General features: G+C 36.9%; 1 protein-coding gene across 1 annotated transcript in view; it reads left to right on the plus strand.

The window, feature by feature from the left end:
* Window positions 1-26,787, plus strand: part of ttn.1 (titin, tandem duplicate 1) — a 227,881-nt gene that overhangs the window by 70,233 nt on the left and 130,861 nt on the right. The window contains 39 exon segments of the mRNA XM_042336317.1: window positions 287-470; window positions 585-668; window positions 778-1,045; window positions 1,168-1,428; window positions 1,527-1,736; window positions 1,862-1,939; window positions 2,046-2,072; window positions 3,374-3,412; window positions 3,686-3,712; window positions 4,095-4,184; window positions 4,844-4,912; window positions 5,600-5,689; window positions 6,271-6,348; window positions 7,184-7,261; window positions 7,732-7,815; window positions 8,417-8,500; window positions 9,471-9,551; window positions 10,349-10,432; window positions 11,589-11,672; window positions 12,431-12,514; window positions 13,561-13,644; window positions 14,345-14,428; window positions 15,284-15,364; window positions 15,697-15,780; window positions 16,620-16,703; window positions 17,378-17,461; window positions 17,717-17,800; window positions 18,872-18,955; window positions 19,209-19,292; window positions 20,309-20,392; window positions 20,648-20,731; window positions 20,987-21,070; window positions 22,106-22,189; window positions 22,443-22,526; window positions 23,599-23,682; window positions 23,942-24,025; window positions 25,078-25,161; window positions 25,417-25,500; window positions 26,202-26,285. Of these exon segments, the coding sequence (XP_042192251.1) occupies window positions 287-470; window positions 585-668; window positions 778-1,045; window positions 1,168-1,428; window positions 1,527-1,736; window positions 1,862-1,939; window positions 2,046-2,072; window positions 3,374-3,412; window positions 3,686-3,712; window positions 4,095-4,184; window positions 4,844-4,912; window positions 5,600-5,689; window positions 6,271-6,348; window positions 7,184-7,261; window positions 7,732-7,815; window positions 8,417-8,500; window positions 9,471-9,551; window positions 10,349-10,432; window positions 11,589-11,672; window positions 12,431-12,514; window positions 13,561-13,644; window positions 14,345-14,428; window positions 15,284-15,364; window positions 15,697-15,780; window positions 16,620-16,703; window positions 17,378-17,461; window positions 17,717-17,800; window positions 18,872-18,955; window positions 19,209-19,292; window positions 20,309-20,392; window positions 20,648-20,731; window positions 20,987-21,070; window positions 22,106-22,189; window positions 22,443-22,526; window positions 23,599-23,682; window positions 23,942-24,025; window positions 25,078-25,161; window positions 25,417-25,500; window positions 26,202-26,285 (3,677 nt within the window).

Here is a 26,787-nt window from a genome sequence, read left to right on the forward strand (position 1 = left end):
GTCTAACCAGCTAAACCGCATTACTTGCCATTGAGAGCTCTGTCTGGTAAGCTTTCCAGCTAGGACTACCTTACCTGTTAGGGCTTTGGTTTGCAGGGTTTAATTTAGTCTCTGATGGTTATTTCAAGGGTTAAAGCTGAAGTGTTCAGCTTAGTACACTTTATTCTCTAATTTTATTTCCTGCAGTTGACAAAGAAAGCATTATTTTTGTGTAATATTGCTTCAGGTTTTAGGAAACTTAAGTGCAGCGATACATTTACATTGCCTGTTATTTTTCTTCTAAAAGAACACCTTCCAAGCAAAAGGAAGAGGAACCAGATAAGGAGATTGATATTGTAGAACTGCTGAGAAATGTAGATCCAAAGGAATATGAGAAATACGCCCGTATGCACGGAATCACTGATTTCCGTGGACTTCTTCAAGCTATGGAACAACTGAAAATGAGTAAAGAAGATGAGAGTCACAGGGTTGTAAGTTATCCTCCCATCGTTTCTCAATACTTTCGTATCCCAGAAAGATATTTTTAATGCAAAATTTCACTTGATTATTACGCTGCATTATTTTATCGGTTGTGTTTTCTATAGGAGATCGAAGAGCATGAGCGACCTGCACAAGAGGAATTTGATGAACTCATCCATTATATTCAGCAAAAAATACAGAATGTTGAGGTAACATATGGGTCTGTTTGATGCTCAAATAGCAATGGCAACGAGCTATATTTACATGGTTCTGTTTGAAACTTAACATTTGCATATTTTTTCTTCGTTCTCTGTTCAGCCCGTTGAATTGATCAAGGATATTGAAGATCAAACGGTACGCACAAAAGTGGATGCCTTGTTTGAATGCATCATAAAGATAAATTACCCGGAAATCAAGCTGTCCTGGTATAAAGGGACCGAAAAGTTGGAATCAAATGACAAGTATGAGATTACCATTGATGGTGACATTCATCGCTTGAAAGTCAAAAGCTGTGAATTCCACGATCAAAGCAATATCCGCCTTGTCTGTGGCCCACACATCTCAAGTGCTAAGCTAACCGTCGTTGGTAAGCAGCTCTTAACATCATAACGATAATACTCTTACGTTGTTAACGCCGCACAAGATATTCCTTGTAAATTATCTTTCTCGTTACTCATGGGATCTCTTTGGATTTGCTCGTGTCCCCAGAACCCATTGTGGAACAACATCTTGAACACCTTTCCGGCAAGGAAGGACAGATCTGTATCATGGTCTGCCAGTTCTCTCTGCCCAACCTGAAAACCGAATGGTTTAAAAACGGTCGGCAGATCGAGGGACGAGGCAGATATTCAATCCACGTTTCAGATAAGACACAAAAACTGACGATCAGTGATGTGAAACCCGAAGATCAGGGTAGATTTACGTGCAAGTTTGAAAACCTTGAGACGTCTGCTGACCTGAGGGTGGAAGGTTTGTAGCTGTCGGAATATTATCGTCGGCCGCTTTGATTGCTTTTGCTGACCAGCTTTCGTCAGAGAAGCTAACTTTCCTGTCCTCCTTTCCCAAAGCTGAACCAATCGAGTTCACGAAGGCGATCCAGGATATCGTAGTGAACGAGCATGAGTCGGCTACGTTTGAATGTGAGGTGTCTTTTGATGATGCAATAGTAACCTGGTACAAAGACACAATGGAACTGCAAGAGAGTCCAAAATACAGCTTCAGAAGAACTGGGCGACGCCATTTTATGACTATCCACAATGTTGCTGCTGAAGATGAAGGTACGCTCAGCGCCGTCGCCGAACACGTTTCTTCTACTTTTTTTTAAACTGCAGCAAAATTAATTGTCTGCTCCTAAAACCAAAGCGTTTTAGTATAAAAGAAATTATAATATTTTATTTTTCAGGTGTCTATTCAGTAATTGCTCAACTTGAGCCAAGAGGTGAGGCTAAAAGTACTGCAGAGCTCTATGTATCGAGCAAAGGTGGGTATGTGTGGAATGAATGAACCTTTTATTTATAATTTTAAAATCCTTTAGTGATCGTTTCCTTCTATTGGTTTTCACTAACATTAAAATCTATTAATTATAGATGTCGTCTTGCAGCCAATGGAACCTGGTGAGTATAGCGTTAAGTGGTAGCTTTAAGAGCCTATTGCCCCCCATTCAAATTACTTGAATACTGCAACAAAAAATGCAGGCCACATCTTTTTGTTTAGAAGTAGTAAACTTTAGGACGCAAATTCTTTTGAGCATTTCGTACATCACCTATTGCGAACCTCGCTACTAAAGAGGTTTCCTTCTGACGCACAATGGAATTTTTAGCACCAAAGTTATTATATACGTTGCTATATAATATTTCAGAAAGTCAACTAGCATTTTCTCACATTTGCTTCCCAAAGTAGAATTTTAATCAACACAACCATGTGTGCTTTTTTGGGGGGGGTTTCTGCATTCTGAACCCAATAAATAAAGACGTTAAGGATTTGATCTTCAGGAGCAGAGTTCCGACAGAGCATGTTCTCAGTCTGAGTGAAAATTCATGTTTCTACTCATGTGAACGAAACAATGAATAATTAGGTAATACATTGCATAATCTTACAGGTGTTGTTACCAGTCACATCATGCTGTGATTTATATGCTGGGATTACCATCTCTCTATTCCACGCAGTGCCTGTCTCCAAGACGTAGCTTTGAAACGCGTTAGTAGAGAGTGTGGAATCGGTGAAGGGCCCTAATTAATTGAACATCGTCAGCATTTTTGTATGCTGCTCATTTTGCTATACGCAGAATGCATGTTTGCACACGGAGCAATTGAATGGGCGCGTAGCATAGCAAGATGGTGAGACTCACTCAGAGAGCCAAGCCATGTGGTGAAATGCTCAGCATGATATGCCAGCGTGGTCATTGTTCCAGAGGAAAGCACTTTCATTCAGAATTTACCTGGAAACAAATCGAAAGATTTCTGAAGAGGTTCTGGCGGGGTTGTTCAGTGGGGATCAGTTAGAAGGTATAAATTTGAATCCAGTGCGTCTCAGAGAAACCCTGTAAATTGAAAGAAATATCGTATCACATCTCTCAATATGTCCAATGTGATTGGCAGTTAAAAGAATAGTGTCTGACACAGCAATATTTACCTGAACACGTGGGTCGTTTGGTATTGCGAGAATGATCAACTCTCATTGTTTCTGCTTGAGAAACATGGTCCTCTTCTTTCACTTTACATCCTCGGGATTCAAATAATAATTATGAACAGCTATGAAATTGATCCTCACAGTAATGATATCACCTCGATCACTTTATTACATGCCATAATCTCCCAGAGGACAGCAGCCTGATGTTTCTATAATTATATTCTATCTCTAGATTGTTCGGGATTAGTTGACATAAAATAATTATGACTTCTTTTGCATTCTGCAGATGTTCCTGATATTGGAATTTCAGTTGAAACAGTACAAGGTAAAGACCCTATTAAGTTCTGTGGTAAAGATTCTGTAAAATTAAATTTTTACTAAAATAGTTTGGGATCAAATAAATCCACAACTTTTAATATTTACTGTATATTTGTCAAATAATTTTAATTGTATGAGTTGAATTTATATATCTGTCAGATTGCCTGAGATATCTTATTCCTTTGTTTCAATTTTGGGGATCATTTATTTTGGATTGTATAAATTGGAAGTTCTATCTTAATTTACTGTTTATACATTTGTGTTCATCCCTATCTTACAGTAGAACAAAAACACATAAAAGAAGAAGGTAGGTCGCCTTTGTATTCTTCTTTTACTAAACTCCAGAGCTAAGTTCAAAGTGCAGTATTCCAATGAGATACACCTAACCTTGCTCCGAATCTGCATCACCAAATCAGACAAGTCAATAAAAAAAAGTTGAAGGTGTCCATCAAAGTGTGTCTGAAATAAGTTCCCTTAGCAAAACAAAAACTAACGTCCCTCCTGCTAAAAATGTAATAACATTCTTCCTAATTCTTATATCATAATATAATATTTACATAATAATGTAAATTGTGGAATACATTAGGTTTCTTTTAAGTTCCTTTCTTGTCATGCTGCCTGTTATCTTGTATGAAATAAAATCTGCTGCTGGATTTAAACTAATAAATAACACGTGAATATTTCAATAGTTACAACATATCACGAAGAGATTTATGAAGAGACACATGAAGAGATTTTCTATGAAACAATACACGAAGAGGAGATCACAGAAATCAAAGGTACAAATTTTGCTTGGTTTGTGTTGTGTTAAACATAAAAGAAAACAATTGAAATAAGGGGTATCAGTAATCACTTTCAAAGCAATTGAAACAATGACATTTTCACCGGTTTTCCAAATGATATAGTTAGTAGAGGGACCATACGTTGCGGCACAAGTCTGTATATACCGGGATTACCTCTCGGTCGGATCTGCGTTCAGTGCTGAGTTAGCTAATTTTAGCCATGGTAGTATTAGTAGTAAATGTAGTTAAGAGCCTTCCAATTGGCCTCTGTGCGAGAGAGAGGGTAGACACTAGCCAAGGTTCCAACATCTGATCACGCTCCAGTGGCTCATGTTTGGAGAGTATTCAGGCAACATCAGGATTGAACCAACGCAGTAGTGTTCCCCTCCACGAGCTTCACCCTGTGGCACTGTATTGAAAACATACCCTATTTCAGCCGGCTTCACATTTTGATGTCAATTTCTAAATACACTTCAAGAGGCTACCCTGCATGATGGGTGCTATATAAGTGCAAGTTGTTGTTGTAAATATGGCGTGTATTGCATCTGAATGATTTTTGGACTGGTGGTAAATTTGCAGCAAGGATACATTCTCATTGCTTTCTTACTTAAATAACAGCGTGTTAATTTAAATATTGTTCTTTAACATTCCTAAAGCTCCCAAGAAGCCTGTATCTAAAACGACTCCAGAGGCTATTGTTGAAGAAGAGATTTCTGCGACCAGAGGTACAGATATAAAGACAGCTTTGCTTTTTTTTTCTGACAAGTCAAATTCTTGTTGTCCATAACGCAGTTCTTTCTTTAATTGTAATTTATTGTAACGGTTGCTTGTCTAAATAATTGTTTAACTATTTAGTTCAGTATCTTTTGTTTGTCCTACTGTTACACAAACTTGTGTCTTTTTGCATTTGTCGTTGTTGTTGGAAGTCTGTTGTTTAATTCTTGAATGAACTTTGATTATAATCAATTCATTTGTATGCAACATAATCTTTCNAAAAAACATTTTTTTATTGAGGATTTCATACAGAGCTTTTACATTTTAAGTTGTTAGTTTTACTTTGCTATGCTGGTAGCACAGATTGCAATAACTAGTCTAACTAGAGCCAATTTTATTGACCTGCTCTTTCTGCATATCCTTATAGTTTATGCCTTTAAATAGTATTGTATTTCTGGTGTCATTTGGCGATAAATTGGTTTCATTTCTGGAAACACAATGGAATTATTTTAAAATCTGCTTAAAATGTGGTCTCCCCCCAATTAATTTAACAATGTTGCTGTTTCATTCCCACGCTCGGCTTTTAGACATGTTTTAGTGTAAATTAAGAGAATTGCGTGTCTGATATACCCTGTTAAAGATGTGTAAATGTCTTCTGTCAATGTGTGGCATCTTCATTAACAATAATATCTTTAAAGTGTCTAAAGTTACAAGGAGGACTGGAAGACTACCTGAACAAATTCCTGCACCTAGGATTCCTATTACAGAGGAGATCACGGCACAAAGAGGTATAATGTGCTTGCAGTTTGCTTACAACAAAGCTCCTTCTGTTATATTATCATTGGCCTCATTATGTTTCTCTGGTAGCAAATGCTAACTTTGTTGTACTGGCCTTGCCTTCTGTTTCATCAGTCTTTGTGAACAAATGTAATGCTTGCTCATTGTGTGTGTTTGTTTTAATCTCCTATGTCGAAGTGTATTGATAGAAAGAAAGCACAACACTTAGATACACTCATAATCTCACAGTTATTAAGTCAAACATCATTTGTAAGATCGTTATTGATGTCAGAGGCTTCTTTGTGTGGGAAAGAACTGCTTCAGATAATATTTCACAAGAAAGAGGCCCATTTGATTATATCCTTAGCCTAAAAGAACTGGGTTGTCCCTTTAGTTCATCTTAATCTTGAGCATGCCAATTTTCTACCTTGCAAAGGCAATGTATATGACGTTTTACTTCTTTTAAGAGCGAAAAGGCAGTGTTGCTTGACAAATAAGGAAACGTGTTTTTCATTCAATGAGGCTTTTTTTTATTTCTAATTGACAATGGTAAGCTTTACTTGAAATTTAAAAACAAAAATGCTCTTTACAGTATCAGAGTTGTATGAGAAACAATCCATTGAAGAACGTGTAAGCATTTCAACAGAAGAAGAGATTGTTGCAATAAAAGGTATTAAAATAACAACTCTTATCTGAATATATATTTTAGATCAATATTGCTCTTAACAAACCTGCTGCTGTTGTTAAAAAAAATCTTGTGTTCAAATCCATCTCTTAAAATAACACTGCTACATTATCTCATTGTTTGATGCAGCTATTTGTATGTTCCATTTGTTCCTGCTTCACCTGAAACATTTGCTTTTATTCTAATGCTGCGTAACCATAAAAATATGCAGCGCTTTCGTGTCATGAAGTAAGCGAGGATTTTATATTGTGTTGATCAATGAAAAGAGACAGTTACATATTTCTGAATGGTTAATCTTTTTTGCGTGAAAATATATTTGAGCTTGAATGGAGAATGAATGACAAGCCAAACTAAAGATGAGGGTCAGGCAGGGTATCACCAAAGCAACAATTTAAATTGAGAGTTTTGTTTGGAGCAAGTTGATTCACATTAGATGATGATTCACATTAGGTGACGTGACTTCAGCCACTCTGGAACTTTCTCCCTCAATCCTCTCTCCTCAATCCCTCCGCCTTGCCTCCTCCCTCCCCACTTTCAAATCCCACCTAGAGACCTTCCTTTTTGACCGTGCTTACGGTCACCTCCCCCCTCCCACTCCCCCTGGCTCGGGGTCAGACTCCGCCACTGTCAAGCGCTCCAGGATGCCTACCCCGCATTAAGGGCGCTATATGAATGCAAGTTGTTGTTGTTGAATAGCAGTGTATAATCCATTAGTTGCTTTGGTTGCGGTTGTCTATCTGTCATTCTAAAATGTTCTAAGTGGATTTGTCTGATTGTCGGATAATTTCTCCATAAAAATATGAAACTGTCTTATTTAAAGTCCCAGAGGTTCCTAAGAAACCAGTACCCGAAGAAGTGAAACCAGTTCCAAGCAAGAAAGAAGTTGCACCAGCAAAAGGTACAGAAATCAACACATTGTTTGAACCTAACTACCTTCTTACTGGTAGTTTTCCTTTGCTGCCGAGTCTTGGAATGCATTTCTGTCTTAATTGGTTACGTGTTAACTATGTTCTGTGATGGTACATGAACCACGCTGTCTTCAGTCTTGTGACATTTTACATTGTTCGTTGCCAGAAGTTATCTTTGTACATTTACAATTATTTTAATTCTTAAACTAACAAATGGTATCGACATGAATATCTTACGCTTCCTATATGGAACTTTTCGGATAACCATTCTACTTCAGCGATATATGTCTTGCGGGCAGAAGAAGTTGTCTTTGTGACGTGTCTGTGTTATGCTTCTAGAGGAGAAAACATTTATGATTTAGGTTGCCCCCTGCTTCTGGGGAGGGTGTGTGTGCCTTGTGTGGTGTGACTTCCAGTTGCTTTAAGTACATTTTTAATGTATATACATAAACCTTTAAAGTGCCAGAGCCATCAAAGAAACCAGAGCCATCGAAGAAACCAGAGCCTGAAATTATTCCAAAGAAAAAAGAAGTCCCACCAAAAGGTACAGCTTATACAGTTATGCAGAATCTATTCTTACGTTGTTTTTGCCTTTGAAGTGAAACATTAACTAGTCTTCACATTAAGTTCCCAATCCAAACGAGAATCTTGCCTGTCCTGCTTATTGTACTGTTCCTGAACCTGTCGTGTTGTTCTGTTTCAGTGTTGTGGTCCTTGTCCATGTAATGTACAAGTATAGATTGTGTATGTCACTACAGATACATTATTATATTATTGCAACACATCCATTAGATCCGAGACTGTCGGTATTTTATAGACATTGATTCCATTCTATTTTTAATCAATGTTTACAATTCGAATCATGTTAGCTGGAAAAGCATGAAAGACAATAATCAGTGAAAACAATTTCTCTGTTGAAAGTAGTTTTAGATTTTATTTGATAAAAGTGACTATTATACCATTGCAAAAACATTCCCCTTTGATCAGTTCTTCAAGTTGTCACTCATACGTAAGTAGTTGCCTCAGTTTTAAAAGTGTTCCAAGAGGACATGTCTGTCATGTGCATTATCTTCTTGATCAAATGTGTTCAGTTCTGTATGTTTTCTTCAATGAATCCAGTCTTAAAAAGATTATGTTACTTTAAGTGCCAGAGGTTCCTAAGAAGCCAGTTGTTGAAGAACCTAAACCTGTTAAAGTTACAAGAAAAGAGGTGGTTGCCCCAGTAGAAGGTACAAAATATAAAGCAAGATTTCATGCAACATTTAATCTTCTACATTTAATATTTTCTTCATTTCATCAGAATGAAAGCCAGGTCTCCTCTTTATGGCTATTTCATAACCTCTAATCTTGCTTCTGGTGTTTCTTATGATACAAACACTCGTGTCTTGCCTTTTAATATATGTTTATGTGTCTCTAAATGTACGTTGTCTTTCATTCTGTTATGTTGTGGTGGAAACCCATGTTATGGTGGAGTCTCTTAATTACAGGTGCTCTAACTGTTTAATAATAATATATTATAATAATAATTATTGTTTAATATAATAGTATAAATAAATTGGAGTTGATTTGCAATGTTTGCATCGCAGAGCATCTGACATTTTGAGTCGCTTTTTGACGTACCAGTTAAAATGTTTGTACCAGTTAAAAAACATTACAATATCACCTCACATTGTGTTTTATATGTGTGAGTCACGTCATTTTAATTTGGTGTTAAGTACATCAGTGCTTGATTTGAGGGGTAAGGCGCGAACTGAAGGAATTCATACATCCACCAACAAACCTCTATTCCTGGTCAAAATAAATGTTTGCATTTCTGCTAAGTAATTCTTAGTAACTGAGATAATTGAATTAAAAACCTTGTCATTTATCCATAAATCATTAAATGCAAATAAGTTGAAGTTATTTTTTGCAATACAATAAGAATTGCAACCAAATATCACGCAGTTATCATTTTGTAGGTGATCTAGTTATGGATAACACTAAAATGCTGGTGCTGGTAATAGGTTGCAGTACAGCCTTGAAACAACAGCAAATTAGATTTGTACAGCGCCTTTCACTTCGGGATGACGTCCCAAGGCGCTGAAATCTAATTCATGGAAAGTGGTGGTATCTTTCTGAGCGGTATCTTAAATGAGAAATCGAGCACTGATGTACACTTTTGAAATGTATCTAGTTTTAAAACCATGATGTTCTTTAAAGTGCCTGAGGTTCCCAAGAAGCCAGTTGTTGAAGAAGTTAAACCAGTCACTGTTGAAAGAAAAGAGACTCCTGCAGCAAAAGGTACAATATGAGATGGCTTTTACGTCAGTATCATTATGTGGTGCGAGAATCTAATGAAAAGATTTTCTCTTCGTGTTTGTCTGTTTAGTCTGAATCAGACATGTTCTGTGGATGTTTCATGTGACACAAATGTTATCCCCTTGTCTACAATTAATGTTGTGTTTGTACTGCTCTGTCAGTGTCATGAGCTCATAGGTAATATGCTTTTGTGTTGCATATTTAAATCTGTTATGCTATTTGGTTATATCTTTTATCAAATAGATATAACCAAATAGCACCTTAATATTGTATTCACCGTAGCAGTCCTTGAATTCCTTAAACAAGAATTAATTTTCGAACATTTGAATTTATACCCAATTTCTTGTGAAAAGTTAATATGATTCAATTCAGTACATATCTACTTTATTTTTTTAAAAAATGATTAATTTTATTAAATCAGACATTGAAACAATTCAGCTTGGAAAGTAGAAACAAAAACAGTGAATAATATGACTCAATTTGTAACAAGCTGTTTTTTGTTCTTTGCATTATTTAGCATTGGGTTTATTATTATATTATTATTATTCGTAAGTGCTTATTATCATTATTATTATTAAGTGCTCTGGGAGGCTGCTTTGGTGAAGGGTGCTATATAAATGCAAGTTGATGCTATACGTCAAACCCCAATCATAACATATAATGTACAGAACTAGTCATCCTGTTCATCTAACTGTTGTCATGTGTGTTTTTTTTGTCATCTTAAATGCTGAATATATTTCTTGAATTGCTTTGGTCTTAAACTAAACTGTTCTTTGAAGTGCCGGAGGTTCCTAAGAAGCCAGTCCCTGAAGAGGTTAAGCCTGCTCTTGTTCCCAAAAAACAAGTGATCCCTCCAGCCAAAGGTAATCCACCAAATAAACCAAACGTTATCTTTCTGTTGTGCAGCATCTGTTCTTACTATTAATTTTCTGAGCTGTATCAGAATTCTGCTTCCTGTTCGAATGCCACTTGTGTTTTGCTTATGCATTTGTCCTTTAATGTTGGACTGCTACATATTATACCCGTGCGTCTATTGTTAATTCTTTTATTTTCTCTCCCTAACTCCCCCATCCCCTCAATTTTTCATGTCTTTTGCTTTATTTTAAAAAAACAGCTTCATGCTGCAATGGGTGAATGATAGGGTGGGTGCTTTCGAAGGATGAGATCAAATGGGCTGAAGGGCTTTCTCCATCCATACCTCTTTAATGATGTGTGAAATATGATTGACACACAAACTGCATAAAATCAAAGTTAACCCTAGTGCTGTGTAAACTAGCTGTTAGTGGCATTGGTTGGATTCACAGTTCCAATGAGGTTGAATCAATCCCATATAATACATTGAACCAGCAATTTATTAACTGTACTGACCACTGGATATATATGATGATGCATTTAATGTTTTATTTTAGGATGTATACAAGACATCCTAAAGGCTGTGCACAATTAGCTCCCGCGTTTCGCCCACAAAATACACAGCCACTCCACTTTATAGTACACTGTGAAGTTCTTTGAGATGTCTCAATTAAGGCATTATATCAAATGCAAGGATTATTTATTAAAACAGTAAAACAAGATTTAGAGTTGTAAAGGGCAGTTTAGGACAGGAAGTTGTTTATTTTAACGCAGAGAGTAACCAATTCCAGGTTGCCAGGAAAGAAGGTGGAGGTCAGGGATGCTACTTGATTAAAAAGTAGTTTGATGCAGTGATGGGGAGACTAGAGAGGGCGTTCTGAAGGGATAAGATCAGATGGGCTGAAGAGCCTTCTTTATCCAGACCGATCTTGTGGTTTTAGTTAAGTTTGATTTCCAAAAAAATAATCTTACAAATGGTTGTAAAAAAATTGCATTTTGTACTAAATATATTGTCCCAGTGTTGCTTCAATGTTGTATATGTTGCAAGTAGTCCACTTAATAACCAAACCCAAAAGGATTTTCTCTTGTGTTTAGTTACTTTTTAAATATCTTCAAAGTATATTTTCTTGACTGAATTCTGATCACAATAAATAATATTCTTTGAAGTGCCAGAGGTGCCTAAGAAGCCAGTGGCTGAAGAGGTTAAACCTGTTGGCGTTCCAAGAAGAGAAGAGGTCACTCCAGTCAAAGGTAGAAACTACAAAGGGTTTTACACATCCTATGTTCTATGTGATACAACATCCTGTTCTTACCGTGAGAGTGGAAATATTTTCTGCCTCACATTCAAATCCTGTTTGTCTTTGTCCGATCTGTTAATTGTGACGTTAAGGTTTATGTGTGGTACATGTTCATGCTGTCAGCGTGTGTTTAGTATACAGTATTCGTGATTCAAATGGCAACTTGATACCCCAAATTATTTCTGAAATGAAAAGTGCTTAATTAAACTTCCTAGAAATAATACGCATATTTTCTTACCAGGCATCGATCGCCAGCTGATCTGAATCACTGCATCTGAATAAATATGAATATGATTTTTTTTAATTATATAGTAATACATCATTAGGAAAGTTGCATTTTTTTTTATCAATAACTACTTGAAATTACAGCCATGGTAAATAAAAAAGTTTCATTTGATGTTGTAAAGCTTTATTAGAGAAAAGGTGATCAATGGGCACTTTTCTTGCCTCGGGGAAAGTGTGAAGCTCATAAATTTGAACTTAAAAAATATTAGACTTGTGTCCCGATTTGAAATAGCAAGAAAGATGTTCTTTCTCTGGGCATTTAAGATGTTTGCAAATTGTCCGTTTGATTGAATAATTGTGTTTTATAAGAGAACAATGTTATTTGTTTTGTCTCTCGTGCGTTTTTTCATGTCTCTTGATTTGTGGTTAAAGATCTGTTCATATTCTTGAGTGAATCTTTTCTTAAACCGATGATGTTCTTTGAAGTGCCAGAGGTTCCTAAGAGGCCAGTGGCTGAAGAGGTCAAACCTACTGCTGTTCCAACCAAAGAAGAGATTGTGCCAACTAAAGGTAAAGAAGGGCTTTTCGTAGCAAGGCCTAATTCTCGTGTAGTATTGCATCTCGATTTTAACCATTGTTATCATAATTGTTATCTGTCATGGTTTGGCATCAATGCTAATCAGAACCTTTCTCCTGGTGCCTCTTGTTAATCAAACGTAATTCTTCTGTTTAATTGTTTGTCTGTGTCTGCTCTTCTGTTCCAATGTTCTAACATCATGATGGGCGTTTCTCCCAGTGTCCTCGTTAACAAACCCCAAATAAAACCATTCATTCACTTCATGACCATTTGAGAGACATTGTTGTATAAAATACAGTAAAGTCTGTGAAGCGCTTTAAGACGCCCCTCCTTGTGGAAAGGGCGTTAGATCAAATCCAAAGACTACAACAGCAACAAAATTATATTTGTAAAGCGCCTTTACATCGGGTCCAGACTAGTTTGGTTTACCTTGATATCTTTAAAGCCATGTAAATGTTATGTGTATCTTAACAAAAGTTCTAACCAGTATGGAAAATGTGTGTGATTCTAAGTCATCAACAATATTGATTGGACTCGAGTATGATCTTGAACGTTTCAGTCTTTGCTGGACTTGGTAACTAAATGGAATGCAGATTGATGAGAGGACAATGAATGTTCAATCTTTGTATTGGGATAAAGTGAAAGTAATTATAACAATTAATGGGAAACATAATTAACTACAGCATTGGTCAGGGAAGGATCTTTGTTATTATAGTGTTAGTCTATTCGTCTTATCTTCTGTTACTACCAAATCTTGCCTGAATTTTCAATCGCACGTCATTACCTAAAAGCAAACGAAAGCGTAAAAGCAAAAAGCCATTTGATAAGTCAAGTCTCCAGAAGAATCCCTATCATGTTTATCACTATATTACATCAGGTTTTAATTTTATAATTTTGATTTCAGGAGGAAAGGTTGTCTTTTGTTCGTTCAATTTGTCGTGTGTGTTTCACGTTGTCTTACGTTTTCCTCTCCATATCTTAAACATCCCGAACTCGGTCTTGAATTGATTTGGTTTTAAAATAATCATGTTCTTTAAAGTGCCAGAAGTTCCCAAGAAGCCAGTTCCTGAAAAGGTGAAGCCAGTTGCTGTTCAACGAAAAGAAGAGATCGCTCCAGCTACAGGTAGACATCTACAAAGGGCATTTACGCAGACTTTATGTGGAAACCCATCGATCTGGGTAGCTCTTGAATCTCAACTGCAGCCCTGCTTTTGCTGCTGCTTGTTATTGCAGATGCAATATGTACTGTTCATCTTTGTGTCCCGGATGTATGATGTGTTAAAGTGTTGTAAATCTGTGTGTTGTGTTTGCATTCTACCAGGTCATTATCCTGTCATAACATCACCACCACTGAAACATGTCGAATAAAACATTTTCTTTTGTAATTAACAGATCAATTCAGATTGATCATAACTATCTACATTTAAACAGATGTTAAAAGCCACATTACTTGAGCATGATACCATTTAGTGTCAGTGAATTATTGTTAAATTTGGCTAATTTGGTCATTTTATGCCAATATAGATCGTTGTATTTGAGGAATTAAGAAAATAGATTGTTTTTAAACATCCTGAATGCTTTGCATGTTAGCGATGTAATATTATAAGTACAGAAACCACCTTATTATTATTATCAGTTAATGCTCAGTTACCTAAAGACAACACATTACATACATGTACCTTGATTGATTGGATTTTAAAAATGTTTGCAGAATGAATGTCTTCTGTCATGTGTTTGTTATGTTGTCTTGTTGCTTATGTTTTTTCAAAGTTTGTACATTTTCTTGAGTAAATTCGCTCTTAAAAATCTAATATTCCTTAAAGTGCCCGAGGTTCGTAAGAAGCCTGTGGCTGAAGAAGTGAAACCAGTTACTGTTTCAAGGAAAGAGGAGCCCGCACCAGCAATAGGTATAAAAGATGCATATTTATCCAATACTATTCTTATTTACTTGCCTTTTTACATCTGTTTCATGCATTTGTGCAATAATAGTATTGTGAATTCATGCTGTGTTATGCTTGTCTGTCTCTGTTGATATAGCAGTATGTTTGACATTGAAAGGAAAACTCTTTTAAATATTGAACACATCAAAGAGCACCATGTTAACCTGGCGAAATTTAATCAGAAAACTATCATTGAAATGATAATTACAGTAAAAACTTTCACCTATATGGTCATACCTTTACTAGAGGATGACCATCTTTATAACTATAACAGAGAGCACTGAGCAGAGAGAAAGAATTATTGATATTTCAAGGCACAAAGAGAGGAATGAAGGCCGCAAAGTTTGAAAAGAAGTTCTAGAGGGCATGATATAATGTCTGAAGGCTCAGTCACCTATAGCAGAACACAGGGGGATGAGAAAAGAGCACTGGCCTTTTGCTTATGACCTCTGTAATTACTAAAAAAAACTTTATATTTAATTGTAAAATTACCAGAACATTTTATTAAAAATCCTGGTAAATTCCCGCAGTCTTTCAATGAGGAATTACCCCTATTGTTGGCAGTTGCAAACAAGATCCTGCAACATGTCGAATAAAACATTTTTGTTTTTTTAAAAAATATAATTCAAAGATCAATGCAGATTGATGGTAAACATTTACATTGAAACATGTCAACAGCCGCATTATGCACATGAGTTCTTATCCCTTTTAAATTAGTAGTTCCATCGTTTGTTTCATTTGTCGTTTATGTGTTTCATGGGGTCTTATTTGCGTAAATTACATGTTCTTCTTGAACAATTGAAACATTAATATTCTTTAAAGTGCCGGAGGTTCCTAAGAAGCATGTGGCTGAAGAAGAACCAGTTATTGTTCCAAGAAGAAAGTTGATCTCTCCAACTGAAGGTACAAAACTAGAGAGAAAGATTTTATAAAGCCTGATGTCTTCACCAATGTGATAGTCTGTTCCCACCATGAGAATGAAAACTGTGTTCTACATTTCACATTCATCTCTCAAACTCTATCCAGCATCTCTTTCTGCTCCTTATTATTCTGGTGGAATTAATTGCCACCGTAGTTGTTCATTGGTATGTTATGTTACAATTCCGTGATGTTCAATATGTTCTGTTATGACTAGTTTTGTCTGTCATGTTCGCATGCCTTGGAATCACTACTCTTCTGTGTGCAATGTTTTTTCTTGAGAGAATTGTTCACTAAACCAAGAATATCCTTTAAAGTGCCGGAGGTTCCTAAGAAACCGGTGGCTGAAGAAGTCAAACCTGTTACTGTTCCTGGAAGGAAGGTGTCTCCTCCTGCTGAAGGTACAAAACTAAGAGAGAGATTTTATAAAATCTTCATCCTTAGTCAAGTTCCCATCATTAGGATAAAAACTGTCTACGTTTCACGGTTGTCTCTCAAACTCTGTCCAGACTCAGCTTCTGGTTCTTGTTGTTTTGGTGAAGTTGATCATCGCTGTGTTTATTCATCAGTGTTCTGTTACAGTGTTGTGACGTTTCAACTTTATGTTTTACATCTTCGCATCTCGTTCACATTGTCACAAACAGTAGCTGCAACATGTAGGAAAAATGTACAATATGTTTCGCAATTTGTGCATTTAGTGGAGTGCATTCTTTGTCAATTAATAGTAAGTAATTCTCTGCACATCGATAAAAGTAATGATTTTGTAACATGGGGTTGCCCGCCAGTCTGTAAATTTACTGTGTAAATCTAGTAGTTGCAGCTGAGAAGAGAATAATCCTACAATAAACTCACACTCTAAGGAACGTCCAATCACTGACCTTACATAATAACTTAGTTGAATATAAAACTCCCCAAAAGATTATTTGTTATCAGTAATACAAATTGACTTGAATCAAAAAATGTGATTATTATTTGTGAAGAAAGTATAAATTAAAGTAAACTGAAAATATTTCCTAATCAAATTGACATTCTATCAGTGAATGTAAATTAATTCCAACTACTGGCAAAACATCCAGTTGCTGCTTTCATTTCACATTTATAAATATTTGTTGTCTTTGTTCAGTTGTTTCTCGTATGTGTGTTCATTGCTGCTGTGAGTTCTGACCTGTAATTTATAAATTGTCAAAGTTATATATTTTCTTGAGTCAACCTTTTCTTACAATAATAATACTCTTTGAAGTGCCGGAAGTTCCTAAGAGGCGAGTAACTGAAGAAGTGAAGCCGGTTATTGTACCAAGAAGGAAGGAGATTCCTCCAACCGAAGGTACAGAACTAGAGAGAGATCTTATGACATCTTCATTCATACTCAGTCTGGCTGTCTGTTTCCATCATTTGATTGAAAACTGTGCCTACATTTTTCAATCGTCCCTCAATCACTGTCCAGATTCCGTTTCTTGTACATTTTTTGGTGGATTATTAATCATCACCATATTCAGTCATCCATGTTCTGTTCTGTTACAATGTCGTGAAACCGGTGTGTTTGTGTCTTTATGTCTGTGAATATCTTTCATGCTGTCATAACTGCAAAATACGGGGGGAAAAGTTTAGTATATTTCAGTTAATTACTGTCACTTACTGTCAAAGAGAAAGGTCTTGAGTCGGCTCTTGAAGGAGGCAAGTGGAGGGATTCTGGGATGGAATTCCAAGGGATAGGGGCAGAAAAGCCCGATCGCCAGTGATGTAAAGTAGAGTAATTTATAGTCACATTTCTAACTTATCAGTGCAAAAAGCCCTGTTAATTCCAGATCCTGCCCAGAGTAACAACACCATATGTTGACAAGTCATTTTACTTTTGATTCACATATGCTTTTCATATACCAACATAAGTCGTCTTGAGAGTGTTTTCTTGTGATGTTTCTTGTTGTCTTGGTTTACGTGCCTTCAATGTTATGTATATTCTTATGTGAATCTTTTCTAAAACAATAATATTTTTTAAAGTACCAGAGGTTCCTATGAAGCCAGTGGCTGAAGAAGCCAAAATTGCCACTATTCTTAGAAGGAAGGAGTCTCCTCCAACTGAAGGTACAAAACAAATGGGAAATTTTATAACATTTTCATCCTTACTCAATGTGGCTATATGTTCCCATCATTAGATTGAAAACTGTGTCTGTGTTTCACTGTCGTCTCTCAAACTCTGTCCAGACTCAGCTTCTGGTTCTTCTTCTGGTGTCAGTTTCTATTGGTTTTGTCCATGACATTTCATGTTGGTTAGTGTGTTCAATGTTCTGTGTGTTTTCTTGAATGAATCGTTCCCTAAAATGCTAATATTCTTAAAAGTGCTGGAGGTTCTTAAGAAGAGAGTAGTTGAAGAAGTGAAACCAGTTACCGTTCCAAGAAGGAAGGTGTCTCCTCCCTTTGAAGGTACAAAACAAATGGGAGATTTTATAAAATCTTCATTCTTTGTTAGTGCGATGGTCTGTTCCCACCGTAAGAATGAAAACTGTGTCTATGTTTCACGGTTGTCTCTCAAACTGTGTCCAAACTTAGTTTTTGATTCTTCTTGTTGTGGTGGAATTCATCATCACCATATTTAGTCATTGATGTTTGTTCTGTTCCAATTTTGTGATACCCGTGTGTTTGTGTTTTACATCTGTGTATGTCTTTCATGTTGTCACCTGTAGTAACTGCAGCATACAGAGAAAAAGATTAGCATATTTCAGTTAACACACTGTCAATTAATTCCATGGGATAAGTTCTTGGTCAATTTATTGAGTGATGTTCTGAAGCCCATTACATTGGTGACTTTATTACCAATGGGGTTTCCTTACTTTTCTACAACCAGCAAGTGTACAGACTGATGTGTCAGCTTAGAGCAGGATTGGAACATTAACACTCACAAATCTCAATTGGTGACTTTGCCAATGATTGTAGACTCATTGAATTATTCTTTTAATGTAATATTAAACAAACAACAAACTACATTTATATAGTGCCTTTCACTTCAGAGGGACACCCCAATGCTCTAGACAGTTTGCATTCCAGCTGGGAGATGGAATCAAGAGGGGTGCAGAACAAGAGGGTTGGGTGGGTGGCTAAAGGCACGGTCAAAGAGCAAAGAAAAAGGTCTTCAGTCGGGTCTTGAAGGAGGCAAGTGAGGGGTTGAGGCGGAGGGATTCTTGGATGGAATTCCTAAGAGTAGGGACAGAAAAGCTGAAGGCACGACCGCCACTGGTGTAAAGTAGAGTAATCTATAGTCATATTTCTAACTTATCAGTGCAAAAAGTCCCTGTTAATTCCAGATCCTGCCCAGATTAATAACACCTTACATTGATAAGTGATTTTACTTTTGATTCACATATGCTTTCACATAGCAACATAAATTGTCTTGAGAATTGTTTTCCTGTGATGTTTTTTGTTGTCTTGGTTTATGTGCCTTCAATGTTATGTATATTCTTACGTGAATCTTTTCTTAAACAATCATATTCTTTAAAGTGTCAGAGGTTCCTATGAAACCAGTGGCTGAAGAAGTCAAACTTACCACTGTTCTTAGAAGGAAGGAGTCTCCTCCAACTGAAGGTACAACACAAATGGGAAATTTTATAAAATTTTCATCCTTACTCAATGTGGCTGTACGTTCCTATCATTAGATTGAAAACTGTTTATGTTTCCCTGTCGTCTCTCAAACTCTGTCCAGAATCAGCTTCTGCTTCTTCTTCTGGTGTCAGTTTCTATTGGTTTTGTCCGTGACATTTCATGTTGGTTAGTGTGTTCAACGTTCTGTGTATTTTCTTGAGTGAATCGTTCCCTAAAATGCTAATATTCTTAAAAGTGCCGGAGGTTCCTAAGAAGAGAGTAGTTGAAGAAGTGAAAGCTGTTACCGTTCCAAGAAGGAAGGTGTCTCCTCCCATTGAAGGTACAAAACAAATGGGAGATTTTATCAAATCTTCATTCTTTGTTAGTGCGATGGTCTGTTCCCACCGTAAGAATCTGTGTCTACATTTCACGGTTGTCTCTCAAACTGTGTCCAAACTTAGTTTTTGATTCTTCTTGTTGTGGTGGAATTCATCAACACCATATTTAGTCATTGATGTTTGTTCTGTTCCAATTTTGTGATACACATGTGTTTGTGTTTTACATCTGTATATGTCTTTCATGTTGTCACATGTAGTAACTGCAATATGCAGAGAAAATGATTAGCATATTTCAGTTAACACACTGTTAATTAATTCCATGGGATAATTCCTTGGTCAATTTTTTGAATGATTTTCTGAAGCCCATTAAATTGGTGACTTTATCACCATTGGGGTTTCCTTACTTCTCTACAACCAGCAAATGTACAGACTGATGTGGTGTCAGCTTAGAGCAGGATTGGAACTTTAACACTCTCAAATCTCAGTTGTTGACTTTGCCAATGATTGTAGACTCACTGAATTATTCTTTTAATGTAATATTAAACAAACAACATATGACATTTATATAGTGCCTTTCAAGTCGGAGGGATGCCCCAAGATGCTAGACAGTCAAGAGTATGCATCCCAGCTGGGAGATGGAATCAAGAGGTGTGCAGGACAACGGGGGGGGGGGGGTGGGTGGCTGACCAAAGACCTGGTCAAAGAGCAAAGGGAAAGGTCTTGAGTAGAGTCTTGATGGAGGCAAGCGAGGCGGTGAGGCGGAGAGATTCTGGGATAGAATTCCAAAGGGTAGGGACAGAAAAGCTGAAGACCTGACCGCCACTGATCCTGCCCAGATTAATAACACCTTATGTTGATGAGTGATTTTACTTTTGATTCACATATGCTTTTCATATAACAACATAAGTGGTCTGGAGAATGTTTTTTTGCGATGTTTCTTGTTATCTTGCTTTACGTGCCTTCAATGTTATGTATATTCTTACGAAAATCTTTTCTAAAACAATCATATTCTTTAAAGTGCCAGAGGTTCCTATGAAGCCAGTGGCTGAAGAAGTCAAACTTGCCACTGTTCTTAGAAGGAAGGAGTCTCCTCCAATTGAAGGTACAAAACAAATGGGAGATTTCATAATATTTTCAACCTTACTCAATGTGGCTGTACGTTCCCATCATTAGATTCAAAACTGTGTCTATGTTTCACTGTCGTCTCTCAAAATCTGTCCAGAATCAGCTTCTGGTTCTTCTTCTGGTGTCAGTTTCTATTGGTTTTGTCCGTGACATTTCATGTTGGTTAGTGTGTTCAACATTCTGTGTATTTTCTTGAATGAATCGTCGCCTAAAATGCTAATATTCTTAAAAGTGCCTGAGGTTCCAAAGAAGCGAGTAGTTGAAGAAGTGAAAACAGTTACTGTTCCACGAAGGAAGGAATCTCCTCCTACTGAAGGTACAAAACAAATGGGAGATTTTATAAAATTTTCATCCTTACTCAATGTGGCTGTACGTTCCCATCATTAGATTGAAAACTGTGTCTATGTTTCACTGTCGTCTCTCAAACTCTGTCCAGACTCAACTTCTGGTTCTTCTTCTGGTGTCAGTTTCTATTGGTTTCGTCCGTGACATTTCATGTTAGTTAGTGTGTTCAACATTCTGTGTATTTTCTTGAATGAATCGTTCCCTAAAATGCTAATATTCTTAAAAGTGCCGGAGGTTCCTAAGAAGCGAGTAGTTGAAGAAGTGAAAGCAGTTACTGTTCCAAGAAAGAAGGTGTCTCCTCCCTTTGAAGGTACAAAACAAATGGGAGATTTTATACAGTCTTCATTCTTTGTTAGTGCAATGTTCCCACCATAAGAATGAAAACTGTGTCTCCATTTCATGATTGTCTCTCAAACTCTGGCCAAACTTAGTTTTTGTTTCTTCTTGTTGTGGTGGAATTCATCATCACCATATTTAGTCATTGATGTTTGTTCTGTTCCAAATTTGTGATACCCATGTGTTTGTGTTTTACATCTGTGTATGTCTTTCATGTTGTCACCTGTAGTAACTGCAACATACAGAGAAAAAGTTTAGCATATTTCAGTTAACACACTGTCAATTCCAAGGGATATTGAGTGTTTTTTTTGACCCCATTAAATTGGTGACATTATCACCAATGAGGTTACCTTGCTTTTCTACAACCAGCAAATGTACAGACTGATATGGTGTCAGCTTAGAGCAGAATTGGAACATTAATACTCACAAATCTCAGTTGATGATTTTGCCAATGATTGTAGACTCACTGCATTATTCTTTTAATGTAATATTAAACAAACAACACATAACATTTATATAGTTCCTTTCACTTCAGAAGGACGCCCCAAGGCGCTAGACAGTCAAGTGTATGCATTCCAGCTGGGAGATGGAATCAAGAGTGATGCATGACAAGGTGGGTGGTTGGGTGGGTGACCAAAGAGCAAAGAGAAAGGTCTTCATTCAGGTCTTGAAGGAGGCAAGCGAGGGGGTGAGACAGAGGGATACTGGGATGGAATTCGATAGGGTAGGGGCAGAAAAGCTGAAGGAACAAACGCCAGTGATGTAAAGTAATTTATCGTCATATTTCTAACTTAGTGCAAAAGGTCCCTGTTAATTCCAGATCCTGCCCAGATTAATAACACCTTATGTTGATAAGTCATTTTACTTTTGATTCACATATGCTTTCATATACCAACATAAGTCGTCTTGAGAACGTTTTCCTGTGATGTTTCTTGTTGTCTTGGTTTACGTACCTTCAATGTTATGTATATTACATGAATCTTTTCTTAAACAATTATATTCTTTAAAGTGCCAGAGGCTCCTAAGAAGCCAGTGGCTGAAGAAGTCAAACCTGCCACTATTCTTAGAAGGAAGGAGTCTCCTCCAACTGAAGGTACAAAACAAATTGGAGATTTCATAAAATTTTAATCCTTACTCAATGTGGCTGTACGTCCCCATCATTAGATTGAAAACTGTGTCTGTTTCCCTGTCGTCTCTCAAACTCTGTCCAGAATCAGCTTCTGGTTCTTCTTCTGGTGTCAGTTTCTATTGGTTTTGTCCGTGACATTTCATGTTAGTTAGTGTGTTCAACGTTCTGTGTATTTTCTTGAGTGAATCGTTCCCTAAAATGCTAATATTCTTAAAAGTGCCGGAGGTTCCTAAGAAGAGAGTAGTTGAAGAAGTGAAAACAGTTACTGTTCCAAGAAGGAAGGTGTCTCCTCCTATTGAAGGTACAAAACAAATGGGAGATTTTATAATATTTTCATTCTTTGTTAGTGCGATTGTCTGTTCCCATCATAAGAATGAAAACTGTGTCTACATTTCACAGTTGTCTCTCAAACTGTGTCCAAACTTAATTTTTGTTTCTTCTTGTTTTGGTGGAATTCATCATCACCATATTTAGTCATTGATGTTTGTTCTGTTCCAATTTTGTGATACCCATGTGTTTGTGTTTTACATCTGTGTATGTCTTTCATGTTGTCACCTGTAGTAACTGCAACATACAGAGAAAACGTTTAGCATATTTCAGTTAACACACTGTTAATTCCAAGGGATAATTCCTTGGTCAATTTTTTGAGTGTTTTTTTTGAACCCATTAAATTGGTGACTTTATCACCATTGGGGTTTCCTTACTTCTCTACAACCAGCAAATGTACAGACTGATGAGGTGTCAGCTTAGAGCAGAATTGAAACTTTAACACTCACAAATCTCAGTTGTTGACTTTGCCAATGATTGTAGACTCACTGAATTATTCTTTTACTGTAATATTAAACAAACAATACATTGCATATATATAGTGCCTTTCACTTTGGAGGGACGTCCCAAGGTGCTAGACAGTCAAGTGTATGCATTCCAGCTGGGAGATGGAATCAAGAGAGGTGCAGGACAAGGTGGGTGGTTGGGTGGATGACCAAAAGCACGGTCAAAGAGCAAAGAAAAAGGTCTTGAGTTGAGTCTTGAAGGAGGCAAGCGAGGGGGTGAGGCAGAGGGATTCTGGGATGGAATTCCAAAGGGTAGGGGCAGAAAAGCTGAAGGCTCGACCGCCACTGATGTAAAGTAATTTATAGTCACATTTCTAACTTAGTGCAAAAGGTCCCTGTTAATTCCAGATTCTGCCCAGATTAATAACACCTTATGTTGACAAGTCATTTTACTTTTGATTCACATACGCTTTCATATACCAACATAAGCCGTCTTGAGAACGTTTTCCTGTGATGTTTCTTGTTGTCTTGGTTTACATGACTTCAGTGTTATGTATATTCTTACAAGAATCTTTTCTTAAACTATCATATTCTTTAAAGTGCCAGAGGTTCCTATGAAGCCAGTGGCTGAAGAAGTCAAACTTGCCACTGTTCTTAGAAGGAAGGAGTCTCCTCCAATTGAAGGTACAAAACAAATGGGAGATTTCATAATATTTTCATCCTTACTCAATCAATGTGGCTGTACGTTCCCACCATTAGATTCAAAACTGTGTGTATATTTCCCTGTCGTCTGTCAAAATCTGTCCAGACTCAGCTTCCGGTTCTTCTTCTGGTGTCAGTTTCTATTGGTTTTGTCCGTGACATTTCATGTTAGTTAGTGTGTTCAACATTCTGTGTAGTTTCTTGAATGAATCGTCCCCTAAAATGCTAATATTCTTAAAAGTGCCGGAGGTTCCTAAGAAGCGAGTAGTTGAAGAAGTGAAAACAGTTACTGTTCCACGAAGGAAGGTGTCTCCTCCTACTGAAGGTACAAAACAAATGGGAGATTTTATAATATCTTCATTCTTTGTTCGTGCGATGGTCTGTTCCCACCATAAGAATGAAAACTGCGTCTACATTTCATGATTGTCTCTCAAACTGTGTCCAAACTTAGTTTTTGATTCTTCTTGTTGTGGTGGAATTCATCATCACCATATTCAGTGATTGAATGTTTGTTCTGTTCCAATTTTGTGATACCCGTGTGTTTGTGTTTTACATCTGTGTATGTCTTTCATGTTGTCACCTGTAGTAACTGCTACATACAGAGAAAAAGTTTAGCATATTTCAGTTAACACACTGTCATTTCCATGGGATAATTTCTTGGTCAATTTATTGAATGATTTTCTGTACCCCATTAATTTGATGACTTTATTACCAATGGGGTTACCTTTCTTTTCTACAACCAGCAAATGTACAGACTGATGTGGTGTCAGCTTAGAGCAGGATTGGAACATTAACACTCATAAATCTCAGTTGGTGACTTTGTCAATGATTGTAGACTCGCTGAATTATTCTTCTAATTTAATATTAAACAAACAACACATTACATTTATATATTGCATTTCACTTTAGAAGGATGCCCCCGAGCGCTAGACAGTCAAGGGTATGCATCCCAGCTGGGAGATAGAACCAAGTGGGTTCCAGGGCAAGGGGAGAGGGTGGGTGACCAAATCCACAGTCAAAGGGAAAGGTCTTGAGTTGGGTCTTGAAGGAGGCAAGGGATGGGGCGATGCGGAGGGATTCTGGGATGGAATTCCAAAGGGTAGGGGCAGAAAAGCTGAAGGCCTGTCCGCAAGTGGTATAGTGTAATTTATCGTCACATATCTAACTTGTCAGTGCAAAACGTCCCTGTAAAATTCAGATCCTGCTCAGAGTAACGAAACCTTATGTTGACAAGTGATTTTACTGTTCATTCACTTGTGCTTTTCATATACAATATAGGTTTTCTCATGATGTTTCTTGTTGTCTTGGTTTACGTGCCTTCAATGTTATGTATATTCTTATGTGAATCTTTTCTAAAATAATAATATTTTTTTAAAGTGCCAGAGGTTCCTAAGAAGCCAGTGGCTGAAGAAGTCAAACTTGCCACTGATCTTAGAAGGAAGGAGTCTCCTCCAACTGAAGGTACAAAACAAATGGGAGATTTTATAAAATCTTCATTCTTACTCAATGTGGCTGTACGTTCCCATCATTAGATTCAAAACTGTGTCTATGTTTCACTGTCGTCTCTTAAACTCTGTCCAGACTCAGCTTCTGGTCCTTCTTCTGGTGTCAGTTTCTATTGGTTTTGTCCGTGACATTTTATGTTGGTTAGTGTGTTCAACGTTCTGTGTATTTTCTTGAATGAATCGTTCCCTAAAATGCTAATATTCTTAAAAGTGCCGGAGGTTCTTAAGAAGAGAGTTATTGAAGAAGTGAAAGCTGTTACTGTTCCAAGAAGGAAGGTGTCTCCTCCGACTGAAGGTACAAAACTAATTGGGAGATTTTATAAAATCTTCATTCTTTGTTAGTGCAATGGTCTGTTCCCACCGTAAGAATCTGTGTCTACATTTCATGATTGTCTCTCAAACTGTGTCCAAACGTAATTTTTGGTTCTCCTTGTTGTGGTGGAATTCATCATCACCATATTTAGTCATTGATGTTTGTTCTGTTACAATTTTGTGATACCCATGTGTTTGTGTTTTACATCTGTGTTGCCTTTCATAATGTTACGTGTTTAGGCGACAAACAGAGAAAAAGTTTAGCATATTTCAGTTAACAGACTGTCAATTCCAAGGGATAGTTCTTGGTCAATTTATTGAGTGATTTTCTGAAGCCCATTAAATTGGTGACGTTTCTACAACCAGCAAATTTACAGGCTGATACTCTGTCAGCTTAGAGCTGAATTGGACCATTAAAAACAAATCTCAGTTGGTGACTTTGCCAATGATTGTCGAATCAATAAGTTATCATCAAATTTCTAATGTATCAGTGCACACAGTCCTTGTAATAATTGAAGAGATTGTCTAAAGTAACAGTACAACAAGCGATTTTGTTTCTTGAATTGATATTTTTTATCTTGTGTCGTCTTGAGCATGTTTTCCTGTAATGTTTCTTGTTATCCTAGTTTATGTGCCTTCCATGCTATGGCTGAATCTTTTCTTAAACAATAATATTCTTTAAAGTCCCAGAGGTTCATAAGAAGCCAGTGGCTGAAGAAGTGAAACCAGTTACTGTTCCCAGAAGGAAAGAGGCTCCTCCCACTGAAGGTACAAAACGGGAGATTTTATAAAATTGCGCAGTGGTCTGTTCCGACAATTGTAATGAAAACTGTGTCCATGTTTCTTGTTTGTTTCTGAAACTCTGTCCAGGCTTAGCTTCCGGTTCTTGTTGTGGTGGAATTAGTCATCACCGTATTCATTCGTCGATGTCTGTTCTGTCGTGATACCTGTGTGTTTGTGTTTTACATCTGTTTATACCTTTCGCATAGTCATGTGAATTGCTTGCAACATACAGGGAGAAATGTTAGCATATTTCAATTAACACACTGTCAATTCCATGGGCCAAGTTTTTGGTCAATTTATTGCGTGATTTTCTGGTTACTATTAAATTGGTGACTGTGGCTATGGGCATTACTCCTCTCCCGCTAGGAAATTTACTGACTGGTGGTGTAGGCTTAGAGCAGGATTGGGCTATTAAAATTTATAAATCGAAGTTAGTGACTTTACCAATGATTGTACATTCACTGCATTATTCTTAATATAATATTAA

Source organism: Callorhinchus milii, unplaced genomic scaffold (genome assembly GCF_018977255.1).
Source record: "Callorhinchus milii isolate IMCB2004 unplaced genomic scaffold, IMCB_Cmil_1.0 Scaffold6, whole genome shotgun sequence".
In the NCBI taxonomy this organism is placed as follows: Eukaryota; Metazoa; Chordata; class Chondrichthyes; order Chimaeriformes; family Callorhinchidae; genus Callorhinchus; species Callorhinchus milii.